The 20,989-nt window shown below is 39.6% G+C and overlaps 1 protein-coding gene across 5 annotated transcripts in view; it reads right to left on the bottom strand.

Annotated features, from left to right (window-relative positions):
- Window positions 1–11,930: 11,930 nt before the first annotated feature.
- The window catches only part of CNTN5 (contactin 5), a 661,195-nt gene continuing 652,136 nt past the window's right edge, over window positions 11,931–20,989 (bottom strand). For all 5 annotated transcript variants that reach the window (XM_054164542.1, XM_054164541.1, XM_054164544.1 and 2 more), the window contains 4 exons: window positions 16,713–16,899; window positions 16,149–16,261; window positions 14,775–14,943; window positions 11,931–12,878 (listed from right to left, as the gene is read on the bottom strand). In XM_054164542.1, coding sequence (XP_054020517.1) covers window positions 12,775–12,878; window positions 14,775–14,943; window positions 16,149–16,261; window positions 16,713–16,899 — 573 coding nt within the window. In that variant the 3' untranslated portion in view covers window positions 11,931–12,774. The remainder of the gene's footprint in view (window positions 12,879–14,774; window positions 14,944–16,148; window positions 16,262–16,712; window positions 16,900–20,989) is intronic.

The following is a 20,989-nucleotide window of genomic DNA, read 5'->3' on the forward strand; positions in this document are numbered from 1 at the left end:
TTTGAGCACCTCCAGGGACGGTGGCTCCACCACCTCCCTGGGCAGCACATTCCAATGGCTAACAACTCTCTCTGTGAAGTCAGTCTTAAATGTTGAAATGAAGCTGTAAATAAGCTGTATTTTAAAAGCCTTGGTCTAGTGCAATATGGCTCTTCTATTTCTGCTAGTGAGGCAGGACTGCAGGGAGATATCCTGGCCTTCTCTTCACCACGGTGCTGCACATGGAAATAGGACACTTGCATTTTTTCTTGACTTGCACAAATTAAGGATTGTCATAATAGATGGGAAGAATATCATGGCCACTTAATCTTAACTTTTGAGAAAAACAGGTCATAATAGCTGACCCAGAATTTCCTGTGTAGAAACCTTAACTTCTGACTGTACCTGAGTACTTACTGTTAGGCTTCTAAGCAAGCTTCTCACTCTTGGAAGGCCCATGGGACAGCATTGTCTGGATATTTATTTATGTTATTAGAAATGTTTATCTTGCTCACAGTCTGATTTTCTCTAACTTCAGAGGGTTATCAAACATTGGAATGGTCTGCCCAGGGCAATGGTGGACTCACCATCCCTGGAGGTGTTCAAGCGGCGTGTGGACCTGGTGCTTAAGGGAATGCTTAGTGTTGACCCTTCAGTGCTAGGTTGAGGGTTGGACTGGATGATATCTGAGGTCTCTTCCCACCAGATGTTTTCTGTGATTCTGTGTGATTCAACATCCAACTACTGACTCTTTATGTTCTTGCCTGTTTCATCTAATATCACAAATTGCATTTCCTTTCAGGTCCCCTTGTATTTGACCTACTAAAGTACCAAGGAGGATGCCATCAATTTTTGCTTTGTACTTGTTCAGGCATAAGTTACTATGGGGACAGGCTCTTCTATTATACTGGTTATACTAAAATTCATTAGGTCAAATGAAAGTGACCTAATTGCCAGCAGGAATGTCTGTGAGCTGAAATGCTTAGATTATCTGAAATACCAGTTTCTGTTCCAGCTACTGCAAATATTTGACTTAATTAATTGTTGATTATTTGCAGAGCCTAATATCAGGACTTTATTGTTCCTGTTTGAGCTATTACATTTACAGTCATGCAACAATAGCTTCATTCCATTGTAAAAATAAGTCATGGATAGTACAATTTATGCAGAGGGGCTTTTCCAGCAAATGGCAACCTGTTCACCTAGATGATCAGAATGGAAAAAAGTCCTTGCAAAATCAGATCTCCTCATGATCTGAATTTGTTAACTTTGTAAAGATGATGAAACTCACAAGCAGAAGGTGGAAAGAGAAGAATCAGAACATGTATTTGAGGGAAGAGAAAATGAACTGAATGCATTTCCAGAAGTCTTGTAAGTTTAGCTATCACCTGTATCAGGACAAAAGGTAGGATCTTGCTCTCTGGGGAAACAGCTCATGATAAAGACTATATTCCCTGATAACACTGTCCCATAGATCCAAAGCCAAACCACAAAAAATTGTTCAAGTATTTATTCTACATCTGTGAAATACCTGATAGCAGAGAGGAGAGTAAAAGTCATTCTCCCAAGGCAGAGTTTAATTACACAGGAAGCTATTCTACCACATAATGAGGAAAAAGAGCACTGACCACAAAGGTCTTGGCAAACTGCTGCTGTGATCTTATAATTGAAACAGAGAAAGCTTCTTTTCCACATTAGTGATAACTTTGATGTGAAAGGACAGAAATATATGGACATTCTCTAGGGATTCCTAAAGTTTTTAAGTTGAATGAACAGTTTGTCTGTTAGTCTTTTAATTTTTTCCTTGTGGTCTTTAGATGCCCCCCAAACCCAATAATCTTTTATAGAATTATAGAATCAATAACATTGGAAAAGACCTCAGAGATCATCAAGTGCAACCCGCCACCTAACACCTCATGACTACTAAACCATGGCTTCAAGTGCCATGTCCAGTCTTTTTTTGAACACCTCCAGGGATGGTGACTCCACCACCTCCCCGGGCAGCACATTCCAATGGACAGTTATTCTTTCTGTGAAGAATTTTCTCCTCACCCTCTACCTAAACTTCCCCTGGCACAGCTTGAGACAGTGTCTTCTTGTTCTGGTGCTGGTTGCCTGGGAGAAGAGACCAACCCTCACCTGTCTACAACTTCCTTCTGGGTAGTTTTAGAGAGCAATAAGGTCTCCCCTGAATCTCCTCTTCTCCAGGCTTTTAAATCAAGTTATTATCTCTGACAGAGCCTTCTGCTAACCCAAGCAAACTCTCAGTCACTACTCTCACCTTCCCTTGGTCTAAAACTGCTACGTTTTGCCAGCTATGATCTTAAAGACATCTTTCCATTTAATTGTGTCAGGTGTCTGGAATGTAACTTTAGGTCTTTATTGAATTTAGTTTACTTTGAGCTGTGAATTGACCTAAATGCCAGTTTTAAAAAGTTATGGTTTGGAAAAAAAACTTGTCTTTGTACTAAATGGAGCTATATAATTATTTTCATTTTTAACTTGAGAAGAAAAACAGTTGCAGCAGAAATGAAGTAAAAGATTTGAGTAAGCATCAAGCTATGGGATTAAAAAATGTTAAAATGTCTGTCTGCATGTCTGAATTAAACGGCATGAGACTGACATGACTCATCTCAAGGGGGCTGGTCTCTTCTCCCAGGCAACCAGCACCAGAACAAGAGGACACAGTCTGATGCTGCACCAGGGGAGGTTTAGGCTGGATGTTATGAAGAAATTCTTCACAGAGAGAGTGATTTGCCACTGGAATGAGCTGCCTGGGGAGCTGGTGGAGTCACCATCATTGGAGGTGTTTAGGACGAGACTGGATGGGGTGCTTGGTTGCATGGTTTAGTTGATTAGGTGGTGTTGGATGATAGGTTGGACACGATCTTGAAGGTCTCTTCCAACCTGGTTTATTCTATTCTACAAAATTCAGTGACATTTCCTCTGAAGTAGAAGTGTTTTTCAAGTTGATGACACAAAGAAGTGATGCACAAATCACAACTTGTTTTACATATCTTTTTGACTATTTGACTTTTCCAGTGGAATTGTCTCTATACCTGGAGTGCACTTACAATAGGTATTCTTATAAATGATGCTGAGCATATTGCCTTATAAATTTTGTCACATTCAGCAAAATCATTAATATTTTACAAGAAGTATACCATTAAAAACATACTCTCACGGAATGAAAAGATGATGAAAATGAAATGTCACACAAAGTGATTTTTGCCTTAAAGATCCTAGTCATTTACACAGCACTCTGGAATGGCAATATAAGACAGAACACTCTTTCTTTTTGATAGGTTTCATTCAGGAGCTGCAGTCTCACGTTTTATGCAGCATGTTATGCATGGAAATCACTTGGAAAAGGTCACTAGCTATCCTAGTCACTTCTTGCTTAATTAGGCACTGCAATATCATTCACTAAGCACTGTTTTAAAGGAATTCAAGGAAAGCTAAAAAGCCTTAATCACAATGTCAACTGATACTTATCTGGGGACATCAGCTCCATGCACACACCTGCATGTGTGCTTGACAGTGAATGTCAGCTGCACAACCAACCACTAAATCACAGAAGAAGAAGTTTTATACTCCTATATCTTTGCCTCAAGTACGTGGAGGAACCCTTGGACTGAAATACAGACACCACAAAACTGAAGGGAAAAATGCTTTCAGCTAGAGGGCATGTCCAACTTAGCTGAAAAGTACAATAGCAAGTATGCCCAGTATAAAATTGAGTACCACAGAGAATCATCAGTCTGGAGGTGTGAGACATGGCAACATTATTGCTGAATAGTGGAACAAAGAAATATTTCAGCTTAATGTTTCAGTCAATGAGTGTTGTGTAGGTTACAGGTTCACACAAGCTAAGAAAGGACAAAAGAAGCCACGAGCATTTTAGATTCTATTCTGTACCTTCTCTTTAGAAAATTTGTTTGGGCTGAAACATGCCAAATTATTCAGAAAAAGGAACAGAATATTTTTTGAAAGCTTGAAGACAATTGATCTTTTTCTTAGTAGGAAATTGTATTTCTTTGAACTTCGGAGGTTAAGAATTTTTATTCATTGCTTTGCTTGCATTCCCTTTCAGTCTGCTTCGTTCTCATAGTATCACAGTATCACAGTATCACCAAGGTTGGAAGAGACCTCAAAGATCATCAAGTCCAACCTGTCACCACAGACCTCATGACTAGACCATGGCACCAAGTGCCACCTCCAATCCCCTCTTGAACACCTCCAGGGATGGTGACTCCACCACCTCCCTGGGCAGCCCACCTCGAGCCTAAACTTCCCCTGGCACAGCTTGAGACTGTGTCCCCTTGTTCTGGTGATGGTTGCTAGAGAGAAGAGACCAACCCCTTCCTGGCTACAACCACCTTTCAGGTAGTTGTAGAGAGCAATGAGGTCTCTACAACAAATATGGACCTGAAGCTAAAGAACTAAAAGGAGTAGCTGAACTACCCATTTTTCCAATCTAGATATTTGGTACTCTGTTAGTAACATTTCAAAGTACTTCATGTGCATTCAAAATGTGTATTAGAGGCTGAGGAGAGGTCTCCAGCACAAGCCCTATGAGGAGAGGCTGAGGGAGCTGGGATTGTTTAGCCTGGAGAAGAGGAGGCTCAGGGGAGACCTCTACAACTACCTGAAGGGAGGTTGTAGCCAGGTGGGGGTTGGTCTCTTCTCCCAGGCAATCGGCACCAGAACAAGAGGTCACAGTCTCAAGCTGTGCCAGGGGAGGTTTAGGCTGGATGTTAGGAAGAAGTTCTTCACAGAAAGAGTGATTGGCCATTGGAATGTGCTGCCCAGGGAGGTGGTGGAGTCCCCATCCCTGAAGGTGTTCAAAAAGGGATTGGATGTGGCACTTGAAGCCATGGTTTAGTTAGTCTTAGTTAGTCTTGAAGTGTTGGGTGGAAGGTTGGACTTGATGATCTCTGAGGTATTTTCCAACCTTATTGATTCTATGATTTAAAATATCATCTCTTGTAGTATGGGGGGGTCATCTGATGTAATAAATTTCTAGATGTCTCTACAGTCCAGTTAGCTGAAGCATACAATGTGTGAAAAAACTTCCAGAGAAGAGCACATCATCTCTGAAGTCACTAAGTTGCTTAACTGTCAGTCTGCAACAGCTTTACTGAGGCTGATTTAGTTTACCTATAATGCTTGGAGCAACTGCGACCATTAACATTTATTTATATATTTTTTTTTTTAAATGGAATGAGCTAAATATATATATTTCATGTGGAAACACCTGCACCAGCTTGAAAAATATGACTCATTTTTTTTCTAACCAGAAAATGTCAGTCATTCAGATCTAGAAGGATGCCTTCCTATTTAAATAGGCTGTAAGTCCAATGCAAAGCACACCAAGACTTGCATCAATCCTTAAACAGGACTAGTGAGAGCTGAATGCCAAACAGCTTCCCAGGAGTCATGTTATGCTAATCACTGTGGCAATCAGCTATTTATCATTCTTGTAGACATGCATTTTCCATTTACACTAACAGGGTGGCTGATTGGATTTTGTTCATTAAATGGGCAGAGTCAAAACTGGTCTTATAAACTGCTGTTCAAGTTAATTAGTGAGTATGTGTGTACTCAGAAGTGGAAAACTAAGTTTTAAAATTATAACCTCCATCAATCAGGCCTCTTTTCTGCATTATGCCAAAATCATTTCACTTTGTGTGTTCAGCATAAAAGAGACAGTAAAAATGCTGCATTTTTGTCTTGCCCATTCTCTGATGGTCTGCCAGTAAAAGTGATGTTGTTACTCATAAAAGAGTAAGAACAGATAATGTCTTTAGCTGTGCTTTTTTTTCACCTAAAACTCTTCTAGGCTCTGTGTCTAGATTAAGAAACGGTGCAAGGATAAGAAGATTCCCAGTAAGATTTTTGTGTCTTTAGTTGATTAGTTATTAGCAGGTGACAAAGATGACCTACAAGTGCTACCAGGGGGTTACAACCTAAACATTAATAACAGTAGTGATTTAAAGGCAATCAGTGGTGGAAATGCTGGATTTTGATTTTGGAGATCCACTTGCAATTTTAGTCTCAGATATTTGAGAGCCAGTGCTTTTTAGACACTTTTAGTGCTTTGTCCACTGCACAGGAAAGACAATGGAAGAGAAAGTGGACTGAGAGACCTGAGTGTTTATCTTGGAGAAGAGAAGACTCTGGGGTTATCTTATCGATGCTTAGATATTGGCATTGAACATATCTGTTACCTTTTTCCTCCCTCACTCTGTTTTGTGCAGGTCTTCTGAAGTACTTCAACATGTCCAGAGAAGCACAACAAGGCTGGTGAAAGGCCTTGAGCACAAGCCCTCTGAGGAGAGGCTGAGGGAGCTGGGGTTGTTTAGCCTGGAGAAGAGGAGGCTCAGGGGAGACCTTATTTCTCTCTACATCTACCTGAAGGGTGGTTGTGGCCGGGGGGGGGCTGGTCTCTTCTCCCAGGCAACCAGCACCAGAACAAGAGGACAGTCTCAAGCTGCACCAGGGGAAGTTTAGGCACAACCACCTCCCTGGACAACCCATTCCAGGGTTTCACTACTCTCATGGTGAAGAACAACTGCGTGCTTCTTACGCAACCTCCTAGCTTCATCTCCTGCATGCAATTACCAAAGATTTTGTAAGCATTAAAGTCTGATACTTTCTTTTGTGGCTGATACTTTCTTTGGTGGATATGTAATGTCCCTATTTTTTTTTTAATGAGAAATCTGTAGTGCTGCAGTGAGTCTGCCCAGGGACTTGTAGGGCAGAGTGAAATGCTACTTTCTTATCTCTGTAATGGGAGCAGGAGAGACACTCAGTGAGCCATACATGATTAGTTTTTTTTTCCCCCTAAGGGGACTTAAGATAACTGTAGTATAACCAGAAAACATCAACAACTTACTTTAGATCTGTGTTAAAAAATAACTAATACCAGGCTTACACATCACCTTTACTGACAGACCAGGTAATACAACCTAGTGGTCACAGCAGAATGGGCATTCAGTGTTTTCACCTCAAGCAAGTGAACCTTGTTTATTTGAACAAACATACACATAAAATGTCATCATCTAAAACAACTGCCTCCAAAATAATGATTCATTTGGGTGCATGTATTTGTCAGGAATAAGGGATTGAGTTATACAAAGCTAAGCAATTGAGCTGAGGCTTCTTTTCTAAGTCAATTAGTCATTCCACATGGTGGAGGTTTAAAGGAATATCAGGACTGCCTTGTTTTGCTATCCTGTCTTTGAAAGTCCCTTTTGTAGAAGACAAGAAATGAAGTCATTTTGAAATGGAAAAGCTTGCTCAGCCACACATCAGAGCAATGCAGCTTAGAGTAAAATTGTACTTGCTAAAAAGCTTTGACCCAGATATGCTTCAAATACTTCCAGGATCTTTTTATTCACACATTTTCAGTTACTGAAAGGAAATTGATGTATTTTCCCATCTTATTTGCTGTATGAAAACAAAAATCTGCTGAATATCTGTATTTGTGATTAACACTTACAGTGCCTGCCTTTGCTATTCAGCTTGACAACTGCATCTTCCAGGAAGGCTTTTGTGTTTTTATTCTCTGTTGTTTTATTAGGAGTTGCAGTTTGAAAGTGGAAAAACAAAACCAAACTAGGGTATCTAACCAGATATATCTATTTCAACATAGTAAAAGATGAAAGAAGAGACATCAGAGATTTCTTTATCAGTTTCTTCTAGTGACCAGGTATGTTTCCTGTAAAGGCTGGCTTGCTTAGTTAGTAATCATCAGAAAGAGAGCAGTGGTAGGAAGAATATCTTCATATCTAAACATCTCTGCTAGTTTACTTAAGCAGTTGACTATGTGATAAATAATGTGAACACTGAAATTGCTAGCATAGATTTTCCTTCTTTGCTTGTGAGTCTTTAATACACAGTCATTGTCTTCCTTAATGTATTAAGAATATGAACCACAGTAAAGGGAAAGTCAGTGCTCAGGTCTGTCTGTACTGCAACTGAGAGAAAAGTCACAGAGCAAATTCAGGACCTGGGTGTCAGCATGCTTAGAGAGACTGCAATAGCCTAAAGCCAGCTAACCCAATGTAATGGAATGCTGTTCATTTTCTTTCATCCCTGACATTGTTTTGCTCAAAAGCATAGGAAGTAATTAAGAAGGAAAATGTCTTTCATCTTCAGAGGAACAGGGATGATGGCCATAAAAGGGCAGGACTGGGTTGCAGGTTGGTAGAAGTTCTGATAGAATATGGATTTTTCAGTATGCACAGCTCTCCATGTCAGCAAAATGAAGTCATTACAGTGTTCCGTGACATTCATAACTAATTTAATGGAAGTCCTGACATAATATGCTATTTAAGCCACACTCATTTTGTAATTGAAGTCTCAGTTCAAGCCATGAGTGTAGCAATCTATTTTTATTTCCAAAAATGGGCTTTTTGACTTGGTATTCAGTTGCAAAGTCATTTACCCCTATAGATATGCATCTCATAAGAAGTGATTGGGTATTATTAGAAAGTCAGAGGAAACTATATGAATAATAAATAATAAATATTTATTATAATTGAAGCACCTATTACTACTTTTTTTTTTTTTTCCTCAGAAAGATGTGTGTCTCTTTGAAAGCTTTTTTGTTCTGATTTATCACGCAAACTATGTCAAGTATAAGATGATGCAACTGAACTTTTCAATTGAATATGAAATGGCCACACTCCACTTCTGTGCATGCACAGCCATGGAGTATTGGTGACACTTAAAAGAACATTATACATATCAGTGAGGCCCGATAAACTATATATTACTTCAGCAGGATTTCCCTTGGTGGCTTCCTTATCACAGAATCAACAAGGTTGGAAGAGACCTCCAAGATCATCGAGTCCAAACTGTCACGCAAGACCTCATGACTGAACCATGGCACCAAGTGCCACGTCCAGTCCCCTCTTGAACACCTCCAGGGATGGTGACTCCACCACCTCCCTGGGCAGCACATTCCAATGGCAAATGACTCTCTCAGTGAAGAACTTTCTCCTCACCTTGAGCCTAAACCTCCCCTGGTGCAGCTTGAGACTGTGTCCTCTTGTTCTGGTGCTGGTTGCCTGGGAGAACAGCTCCCTCCTGGCTACCACCTCCCTTCAGGTAGTTGTAGACAGTAATAAGTTCTCCCCTGAGCCTCCTCTTCTCCAGGCTAAACAACCCCAGCTCCCTCAGCCTTCCTTGTAGGATTTGTGCTCAAGGCCTCTCCCCAGCCTCATTGCCCTTCTCTGGACACGTTCAAGTGCCTCAATGTCCTTCTTAAACTGAGGGGCCCAGAACTGGACAACTGGACACAGGACTCAAGGTGTGGCCTAACCAGTGCAGAGTACTTATAAAGTGCTTATAAAGCACTTCTTTTCATGATTTTTTAATGATTTTTTTTTTTTTAACCATGCAGGAGAGCTTTTATCTGTGAAGCTAATTTTTGCACTTTTGTTAGCTATGGTTTCATGCTGAGAGTGACATCCTTTCTGCACTTCTCAGTTATTTAATTATAAAAGTAATATCTACCCAGGGAAGCCAGTGCAGATGTGAAATTAGAATGATGCCAAAAATAATTTGATTTCAGAGGCTGCATTGTCCACATTCACACTTGCAAATACATCATTTTCTTCTTTGAAGTGATGTCATTAAAAGGTTCTTGCTGCTGGAGTCCAAAATACTTGTGCCACCCTGTCCTCTACAAATAAAATTCAGGAGCTGAGAGGAGATAAGATAAAAGTCAATAAAAAGAGAATTATTTATTAAAAAGATCTAATGTTACAAGAACATTACACAGGAACTATTATATTACTGTGTCTTCCACATTGTATATACCATTATATATAGCATATATACAGATTGTATACAATATATTTAACATTTTGATATGGGCCATGACAATATCTTTCTCTCTTGATCTGCAAAAGAAAGTTTCCTTCCTATTCTTTTTTTCCCCCCCCAAACAGGCCTTGTGTCATTGTACAAAAATACAGTCTCCTCAGTGATGCTAGACTGCACTACAATCTCTCACATGAAAAAGGAAAGAGCTTTCCTTTGCAACTAAAAAATAGCATGTCATGATAAGGAAACATCTTCTACTATAAAGTAACAGATAGGTAATACATAGGTACTTAAACATTTAAAACATGTTTATTAATATATTTAAGATGCAAAATACATATTCTGTTCATGTTGAATATAAAACATAACCCTTTTTGTCCCTGCAATACAACTACACTACCTGATGGCATCTTCAGTATTTCTGTCTGTATCTTGATACCAGAGATCAAGATATTTCTAGATGCAGCTCTATCTCATCAGACTTTAATTCTTCTTATCAAGCACAGGCATTCACTGTACTCAGAAAGTTGTTTAATCAAAACACCACCAGCAGTGACTGTTGGAAAGTCTGAAATAAACTGCATTGGCAAGCAACTAATTTGTAAAATAGCCACTTTGGTTTCTGGCTACTCACTTTATTCTTCTTTATCTTAAACCTTTTGAAAAATGGTAGCTTGCCTACACAAGTTCTTTGCACAGGAGCAATGCTGCTGTTTTATGAACAAAAGCAGATAGTTATTTTGTATGAGTTTGCTCTATCAGGAAGGTACCTTCCACCTTCCTTCCTTTAATCTCAAGGGCTTTTCTAGGAGCAGAGATATTGAAGGTGTCCTTCTGTCTATACTGGACTAACTATCCTGCCTTTGTTTTCCTAGCAACATGGTGAATAACTGCATTTAAAACCTTTTATTAGTAGTATTATTATTATTTAAAATATCAGTGGGCCTTAAAGATTTGAGTTGAATCATCTCTGAATTTTTTTACTGATAAAATATTCAAAATAAAAAGAAAGTATTTAGTCATCAGCCAGCTTTTTACCTACCAAGGACTCGATCTGTGTTGTACTTTCTTGGCTACTGTTTTGAAGGGCTAGAGTTAGAGCGTACTAGCTAAATGGAATGGAATGGGATGGGATGGGATGGGATGGGATGGAATGGAATGGAATGGAATGGAATGGAATGGAATGGAATGGGATGGGATAGAATGGAATGGGATAGAATAGAATGGGATGGGATAGAATAGAATGGAATAGAATAGAATAGAATAGAATAGAATAGAATAGAATAGAATAGAATAGAATAGAATAGAATAGAACAGGATAGACTAGACTAGACTAGACTAGACTAGAATAGAATAGAATAGACCTAACCAGGTTGGAAAAGACCTGTGAGGTCATCAAGTCCAACCTATCATCCAACACTGTCTAATCAACTAAACCATGTCACCAAGTGCCTCATCCAGTCTCCTCTTAAACACCTCCAGTGATGGTGACTCCACCACCTGCCAAGCATTATTTTGCTAGTGAGCTGGCAAAATAATAGCATTTTAGATTCAGAACGCATCAACCAAAATAGATATGCACCAAAACTTTTAGAGGGATGTACAGCTAGAAGAACCATTCTACTAGGACTTGCCTGTTAAGCTATTTTTCTTTCCAGGCTAGGGATTGTTCATTCCAGGCATGATCCCTACAGACCTGGGGATCATTTTGATTTAGATGCCAATATGTGGAAAGGCCTTCCAGTGTAGAAAAATCATCCAAATTGTTCACTGAGTGAAAAATTGCTTGGTACAGCAAAAAAAAGTGGGGATGAAAACTGACAGCACACAGTCCATACAAGAATAATCTCTAGTGAGCTATAGAAATAGAGCCAATTAGCTAAATAATGGGCATGATGTTCAGTAGCACTGATCCAAGTATTTATTTTTGTTTCAGATACAACATTCTCCAAAATATATCCTACTGGAGTCTGTATAGATGTGAAGGATTACATTCAAAAAAATGTTAATATTCTCTCCATAATAGGTTTTCATATATACTTCAACTTGATTACCAAATATATAAAGCATAGATTTTTTTTTTTACTAAAAAAATGGACTCAGAGGAAAAAAAAACACCATAGTTACAGCTGAGAAGTGGTTGGAAAACTGTAGGTTTGTCTCCTTTCATTGCTTTATTTGTCCACTTAGCAGCCTATATGTGTTTAAATGCCCAGTGGGGTTTTCATTGTTATATGCATGAGGAATTGATCTTTTTTATCTGCTATTAGATATTTGATTCATTTGACATTAAATCATGTGGTATTTGATAAAGAAACCCAAGCTTGTTTCCTTTCAAGTTTGTGTTTAATCATCTTCCATTTACCTTGCAGTAAAATAAATGGCTTTCCTGCTTCATTTTGCCACGTTGAGTGTGCTGTCTAGTATTTTATTGACAACTCCTTTGCTAATTAACAAAGCTGTATTTTTCTCCCTTGTCATCAGGAACAGCCAGTCATGGGAGGTCCAAGGAAAGTATTTGACAAAGCCGTATCAGGCTTCATTCTGTGTTTAAAAAAGGGTTTTCTTCCCCAAACCAAACAGATGTACTGTACTAGACACCACTGTTTAAACACCTAATGATACATGACTGGGGTCACCAAAATTGAACATTTTAAAAAAGTAAAGTACATTTGACAGGAATTACCTTTACTTACAAAAGTTTATTACATACAATCTGCATATTTTTTGGGCCAAGAAGCGTCCCCTCCCCAGAGGACTTTTACAAATAAAGAAGAGAAGAAAACCTGATGAATTATTGAACTTGTCTCCGACACTCCTCTAAGTGCACCACAGGCATTTCTAAGGGTCTTTCAGCATTAGCTTGTGTTTCCAGTTTCTCCAGGGACATAAAACTCCATCCCTTGGTGTCATCAAGCTAGAGCAAACAAATAACAACAACAACAAAGACTGCAGTCTTCACCATGAGGTTGAAGGAACCATTAAAGCCAAGAGCAATGTTACAGACGACGAGGAAGTGGAAAACACATGTAAGGTGGACTGAGCACTTGTTACTTTCCCTCCTGAAATGAAAAGCAGAGTGATTAAGAAAGAAATGATGCAAACAGTTCTCAGTGCATTTAGGTACTAATTTTTCCCAAAACTTGGGTTCTATTAGGCTCAGCAAATGCCTAACTGTCAGGCAATGGATTACCTTGTGAGACCTGCAAAAGAGGCTCCCTACCCTACCCAGACATGAAGAAATTTGGGACCTTATGATGTTATCTACATCAGCTCACATGCTTAATCCTCATATTCAGTCTGCAAATAATTAGGGAATCTCAAAAGGTTATGTGGTTTTATGCCTTAATCCTCAAAAGGAATAAGGCTTCAGAAGATGCCCTGAGTCACAATCACAAATATTCTTCTGGGAAGAAGGAGTGAAAGCTAGCCCTTGATCTTGATGTTTTTCAAGAGGAAGCAGTGGTCTTTTGCCCAGTACCCAGTAATATTTATAGATCACAGCAGTCCCTTAAAAATCCAGGCAAAGGGGAAATGTGCTATGGGCTGGTGAGAGCAAGGGATCACAGGATGGGAAAGGAACCAGACAGGGTTTCTTTGGGCCACAGATGTTGTGAGCGGAACTGATCTATTGTGCATAGCCTAACTAAAAATACCAGGATAGAGTGAATGATAAGTCTTTGTGGCCAGGAGTTATGGCTTAAAAGACAGAGGAAACAGACCATCCATTGGGTGAGGGTTAGTGTCTTCTGCATTCTGATGACAGGGCTGTTGAAAGAGATTAAATTATCAATATTACACAGGTAAGTAAGTAATGGAAAGGGTCAGTGCCAGGGGAGGTTTAGGCTGGATGTCAGGAAGAAGTTCTTCACAGAAAGACTGATTTGCCACTGGAATGTGCTGCCCAAGGGAGGTGGGGAGTCACCATCACTGAAGGTGTTTAGGAAGAGACTGGATGGGGTGCTTGTTGCCATGGTTTAGTTGATTAGATGGTGTTGGATGATAGGTTGGACTCTGATCTCAAAGGTCTCTTCCAACCTGGTTAATTCTATTCTATTCTGTTCCTGCACATGGGTTGGGGCAATATCAAGCATAAATGCAGGCTGTGAGAAGAATGGACTGAGGACAGTTTTACTGAGGAGGTCTTCAGGGTGTTTGATGAGAAGCTCAACATGATTTGATAATGGGCACACACAGCCCAGAAAGCCAACCATATTCTGGGCTGCATCAGAAAATACATTATCAGAAGGTCAAGACAGGTGATTCTTCGCCTCTACTCTGCTCTTGTAAGACCACATTTGGAATACTGTGTTTAACTGAGGCCTCCAACATAAGAATGATATTGACTTGTTGGAGCAGGTCCAGAGGAGGGCCACAACAATAATCAGGGGGCTGGTCCACCTCCTCTATGAGGACACACTGAGAGAGTTGGAGTAGTTGGAGAAAAGAATGCTCCAGGGACACTTTCTAGTAGCCTTTCAGTACCTAAAGGGAGTCTACAAAAAAGCCTGAGAGGGGTAGTTTACAAGGGCTCGTTGTGACAGCACAAGGGATAATGGTTTTAAAGTGAAAGAGGGTAGATTTAGATTAGATACAAGGAAGTTCTTCATTGTGACTGGTGAGAAATTAGAACAAGTTAGAACAAGAAGCTGTGGGTGCCCCCTTTATGGAAATTTTCAAGACCAGGTTGGAAACAGCTTTGAGCAACCTTGCCTCATCTCTGTCCATTCCAGGGGGAGCTGGAACTGCATGGTCTTTAAAGTCCTTTCCAACCTAATTCTTTCTGTGATTCTATGTAATGGTACTAAATACCTCTGTTTGAGCATGGAACTGAAGACTGATTAACGATTTTATCTGATAGCTCCAGAATTGTGAGAACATTTCATTCAAGTGGGGAATAATAGAGATAATGAGCATTGCTACAACTATCACTTTTACAAGGAGAAGTGTAATGTTACCTGAAAAAGATGGAACTCTGATCTGGGGGCTCGCGGTACCATCACCTCCTTCACTGACAGCACAAACCTCAATGATGTAGACACCAACATCAGGAAGAAGGACCACTGCAGAGGTTTTCTGTGTTTCTATAACCTGACTGTTGCTCTGGCCTTCTTGCCTAAATAATACCTGTGATCAGTAAAGGAGACAGTGGTTACAGTGGTCATTCTTGTTATGTACTGGACACTGTGTAGATAACACAGTCACTGAAATGTTAACTGCTTCATGATTTCATTAGGAATTTTTTCATATGACATTTGAACAAGTCATCTGCTTTTACTGGGCTCTTTCCCTAACAAAAGATTAACAGTAAAGCATATTATCAATTAATGAGTATGAAAGGACATTGACTATGATCAGGAGTGAAGATATATCATTTGCCCTCGCTAGCATTAGCTGTTACACAACTTTTTCTCCAAAATGTCTTCAAAGTGCATTTTATGTTCTGTCAGGTTCAGATTCTTGTCCCTAAATTAATGTAGATATTCACATTTTTTACTTGAGAACACAGCTTCAAATGTAAAGAAAATGCCCTAAAATAATACCCTTGATGTTTACCTAGTTGGCTAAGTCATCTGAGAATAGGTCAGATCTGTCCCCACATCTCCTGTGAGTACAAGCTTATGGTGTGTGAAAGGAAAGCAAGTAATTACATAGCTGCCTTTTTGGTACTTCTGTGTAGGAATTTCTGTCCCCAGACAAAACTGAAAAGGTCAGAAAGGTGTAAGAAACCAAAGGAGTCAACTCAACTTTTTCAGCATCTCAACTATGCTGATAAAGGTTACAGCAGTTTCTGGTTGATCTGAAGCATTTTGCACATTCTTGGTGGTGTTTTCCAAGAGTTAATCTGGATTTTGCTCTTTCTAACTTCAAAACTTTAAATGCCAGATGTTACCATTCCTGATTGTTGAACATCACCAACGTGATCGCAAGCCAAACAGAACTATTTGTGTTTCTGCTCCATAAAAAGATTAATTTTAATGTCATTTTAAGATGCAGCATTCTTTTTTGCATTTCTCTAAATCCTTCTGCAAACACAGATAAATCGAAGCGTTAGTAGCAATTTCATTTCAGGCTGGTCTTATTATTTGCCACTTCTGAGCCAAACATGATGAACTGACCCCCTAAACCAGAGCTCACTCAGTTTATATTCAGTAGTTGAAAACCACAACACAGACAAGGTTGGAACGTTTCACTCCTTTCAGCTTTGTTTATTGCTTCTCACGGTGAAAACTAATTGTAGACAGCCTGTGTAGCATATTTTACTTGAAAGGGGAACAAATCAACAAGGAAGTTGAGTAGTTTGGAAGAAAGGTAAGGAAGGGAACACTGACCTTGTATCCCATTACATCAGATTCATTAGCTAGAGGTCTTACTGGTTCCCAGCCAAGAGACACATGAGAGCCATCCTGTATCCACATGATATTGCTTGGTGCTTGGCTGGGAGCTGTGAATTAAAAATACATACATACATTTATTTTATTTTCTTTAGGTAGCTTATCTAAACTCAAAAGAAGAGTATTTAAATATTTCATGACATTTACAACCAATTGTGTAAACCAACTCCCAAATCTAGCTGGAATGTTTAAAGCTCTTTTTTTTTGCCTCAGAACTGTCACAGAACATCACAATAGACTGTGATGTATTTACTCAGCCCACCCCATAAACTCCACAACATTGTGAACTTGAACTCATTTCTCTTCCCTTCTCTGCCAGAATTGTGGCTAGGAAGATAAGCTCTGTTGGGAATGCAAAGTTATGAGGATTTTATCTAAATATCAAAATCTCAAAACTATGCATGATTCCTGATTATTGTACACTCTTAATAAAGGAAAACCACGAGGGCAGAGGTTGCTCCCCGACTTGTCCCTTTGAGCGAATGTATTGAGATCACTTACGGGACTTCTTGGTGGCTGCACGCACGGCAGCGCTAGGTGGTCCATACCCTGCAGCATTGTATGCCCTTACTGTTAGGTGATACAATGTATTTCCTTCTAATCCTGTCAGGAGAATGGATGACTCATTTCCTTCAGTTTTGACCTTTTCTGCTGCTTCTTCCTGCTCCATGTCTTTCCAGTAACCAATCTGTCAAGAAGTGATCAAATGAAAGGATTAATATAGGCATTGAGGAAGCCCACACTTCCAGAAGCTCATAGCTGTGTAGGGTTTTTTCCCCATTTCTGCCTTTTGTCTGATTATAAAGCCCTTTATTTGGGACATTTGCAACCTAGGTTGGGATTTGCAACCTAACCTCAGAGACAAGTAATGCTCACCTCTCCAAAACGGCAAGACTCAGAATATGACAGTTTTACCCGAAGCATGTTGAATCGCTGTGTACTGACACACACAAGAAGTAACTATAAGTTGGAAGATCAGAGGATGAACACTGTCAGGGTGGCAAAAGTATTTCAAAGAATTCAAGGAGAGCTCATCCTCTGGTATGACACCAGAATATCTACCTTCGCCCTGGAAAGCTCTGATCACATAAGAAGTGTTGTGAGCAATAGTCCCTTCCTGGTCCTGTGCAACTCAGGGCCATGAGATTTCTTATAAGCGTAGTGAATAAGAAATGACAGAACACTGAAGGAAATCTTTCATTCCTCTCAAACATTTTATCTGAAGAAAAAGAAGGAAGGGGATTTAGTTTTAGTTCTTAGAGGTAAACATGTTTCTGTCACGTGAAATTTTGATAGCCTGTTTATGTCCTTCCCTTTCAGACATTAAAACCCTAAATGATCTTGGGTGGTTCTTAGTCCATAGTTCTGTTACCTGCACAGAATTTAGCACAATTTCGAAGAGGTTATAGAGCTGAGCAAGGAATATGACTAGTTTCTTTCCTCAGAGACCAAGTGTTTGCAGGGCATAACTGGAAAAAACCAGTACAGTTTCGTTTCAATGTACCTAGGTGACCTACACAAGTAAGGTAATTCTCTCGGGGCCCTGTTTTCCCTAACAGAGGATGTCACTAACATGCCAGTCAAAGACCTGTATTCAGCTTACCATTATTCATGCTGAGACCTGCTTGCATTTATTGCATATTTTGACCTTTTCTGTGAAGTTGGTTATTTCATAATAAGTTATTCATATTTCCTCTGAGAAAAAGGTCACGGACAATGCAGCACTCTTGTGAATGTATACCAGAAAATGGTGAACACAAAAAAACCCCCAACAAAGGTTCAAAGGAAAATAAGACCAAAGAGTACAATGGTGACCTTTTATAATTGCACTAGGACTGCCATTTAATAAAAGGAAGAAATCTAGAAAGACCTGGCTGCAAAAATTTACATTTGAGGTCATCTCTTCAATAAAGTGGCTATGTTAGCTTTGGTTGAGGGTATACCAGTTTGAGCCAACTCAAAGTCTACTCTTTCAACTGTAAAATGAATGGAAATGCATTTTTTTGTGTGTGACCACAAATGCTGTTGCTTTAATTAAGTTCATTACAGCTCAGATAGCAAATAGACCTGTAATCAACACTTGTTGAAATAAGCATGACAAACTGAAGTATTTTGCTAGTTGAATGCCTGACCAATCCAATTAGTATCTGAAGCAACACCTAGTCACATCCTTTCTTGGTAAGTGGGAAAAATCAACAAGCATTTATTCACACACTGGGATTGAATCTCCAGTGCTTATTATCTCCTGGGTAGTCAGATTCCTTTCATTTTATTTGCAACATGTCTTTACAAACTTGACGCTACGGTGATGCAGCCAAATGGTACTAGGCAGTGTATGAACAGGTAGTGAAGAGACAGCATATGTCCTGGGGACCCTATTATCTAGCTATGAGATCTGCTGAAGATCCATCAGGGAAATGATCAGAAAGGAAAAGCAACTTGCCCAAGGTTGCACAGGTGGAAGGGGTGGAAATTCAACTGATGTAGTGAAATCCTGGTACTAAACAGCCAGGAGCAAAATTATAAGTAGCTCGATAGGTCTCATTGTTTATTCACAGGGCACACCACATCTCATTTCAGTGCAATGTACAAGACAATAGATAGCCCCCAGCTTTTGCACTGACAAATTTTTTACAGCATGAAGAAACAGTGAAAAACTGACTTTCCAAATATTTGTGTTAGGACTACACAGATATGAAAATCTGAGGAGTATGGAAGAAAGCTAGAAGTATAAGTAAGCCCTTCTGGTGTTTTTCCTGTGTTTAGAAATGCTCTCCACCACTGCTTATGGGGCATTATCATTTTGGATGTTTATTATCTTTTGCACATTCTAAGGCTGCATTGACATGTATCCTACAATTTCTATTGCACCAGATGGCAAAGGTGTTCCCCCTCTGCAAAGGGGTGCTCTTGATGGGATTAGTATACTGTACTAAGTACCAAAATAATGAAAGGCAATCTGAAAATGCTTCCATTTCTGTTTCTCTTGTATCTCAAAGCCCTTATGTGTTTGGTCTCCTCTGTTTTAAAACTTCCCCATAAGGATTTACCAGGTGAGTTTGGATTTTGTTCTTGAAGTAAACTTTTCTTTTTCTTTTGGAAATTAGAATAGAATAGAATAGAATAGAATAGAATAGAATAGAATAGAATAGAATAGACCAGGTTGGAAGAGACCTTTGAGATCATCATGTCCAACCCACAATCCAACACCATCTAATCAACTAAACCCTGCAACCAAGCACCCCATCAAGTCTCCTTCTTAACACCTCCAGTGATGGTGACTCCACCACTTCCCCGGGCAGCCCATTCCAATCGCCAATCACTCTTTCTATGAAGAATTTCTTCCTAACATCCAGCCTAAACCTCCCCTGGCACAGCTTGAGACTGTGTCCTCTTGTACTGGTGCTGGTTGCCTGGGAGAAGAGGCCAACCCCCACCTGTCTATAAGCTCCCTTCAGGTAGTTGTAGATGGCAATAAGGTCTCCTCTGAGCCTCCTCTTCTCCAGTCTAGGCAACCCCAGCTCCCTCAGCCTCTCCTCACAGGGCTTGTGCTCCAAACCCCTCCCCAGCTTTGTTGCCCTTCTCTGGACACCTTCCAGCAAGTCAACATCTTTCCTAAACTGAGGGACCCAGAACTGGTCACAGGACTCAAGGTGTGGCCTAACCAGTGAGGTGCACACATTCAAGTGCCAAAGAAGATAAAGGAGAGCACCAGTGGTTGTTGACTGAAGTCAGTGATGGGGGAATTTGCATTTGCAATAGAATAGACTGGAATAGACCAGGTTGGAAGAGACCTTCAAGACCATCAAGACCATCAAGATCATCAAGATCATCAAGATCATCAAGATCCTATTCTATTCTATTCTATTCTATTCTATTCTATTCTATTCTATTCTATTCTATTCTATTCTATTCTATTCTGTCCTGTCCTGTCCTGTCCTGTCCTATCCTATCCTATCCTATCCTATCCTATCCTATCCTATCCTATCCAAAAGTTTCATACATGAACCAATTGCTAATTTTGAATTTTGGAAAACTCATTCATTTACCAGTGGTCTGGTAAATTGGTATTCTGGCTGGTGAAACACCAGTTCCTCTTTTTTCCTCTCTTGCTTTACCAGCCTGTGGTACAAACATCCATGTGCTCTTATTCTTCAAGATATACTTCACTAAATTAAGAAAAAAAAAAAAACCAACATAAATCCAGTATCATGTAGACATGATTTTCTGTTCCACTGCAAAACCAGACAAAATGCATCTAAGAAACAGCAAAAAGGTGAATATTTTTCTTTGGAAAGTCAGAATATGATGTAAACAATTAATGATGCCAGGTAATCCTAATCCCCTCTGCAAATGACATTTGGAATTTTCTCTCTTTTTTCTTGTTGCTGCAAGTTGATCTTGTGATTAGGTTATTCAAGGTCTTATGCTCAAGGGGAATTTCAATGAAGAAAGACATGAGCTCTGTGATCTGTACTTAAGTATCACCCTTGGTTTTCTGGCAAAGAAAAATGAAAGCAAAATTACCTTTTCTAACCAGTAATTCTTTCTCTTTCCCTTCTGCACCAGTAGTGAGTGGCAAAGAAAATACTGCCTAGGGGTTAAATAGATTTTATAGTCTCCCAGTTATGGATTCTAAACAATAAGTAAGAACTATACACTATATTTTTCTACCATTCTGACAAAGTTTCCAGGCTGCTTCTACTTTATCACAGCGTATTTGACATATACTTAGTAAGGTCGGGCAGACAGCTGACAAACCTGTACTGAAGTCAGGA

Source organism: Dryobates pubescens, chromosome 10 (assembly GCF_014839835.1).
Source record: "Dryobates pubescens isolate bDryPub1 chromosome 10, bDryPub1.pri, whole genome shotgun sequence".
NCBI lineage: Eukaryota > Metazoa > Chordata > Aves > Piciformes > Picidae > Dryobates > Dryobates pubescens.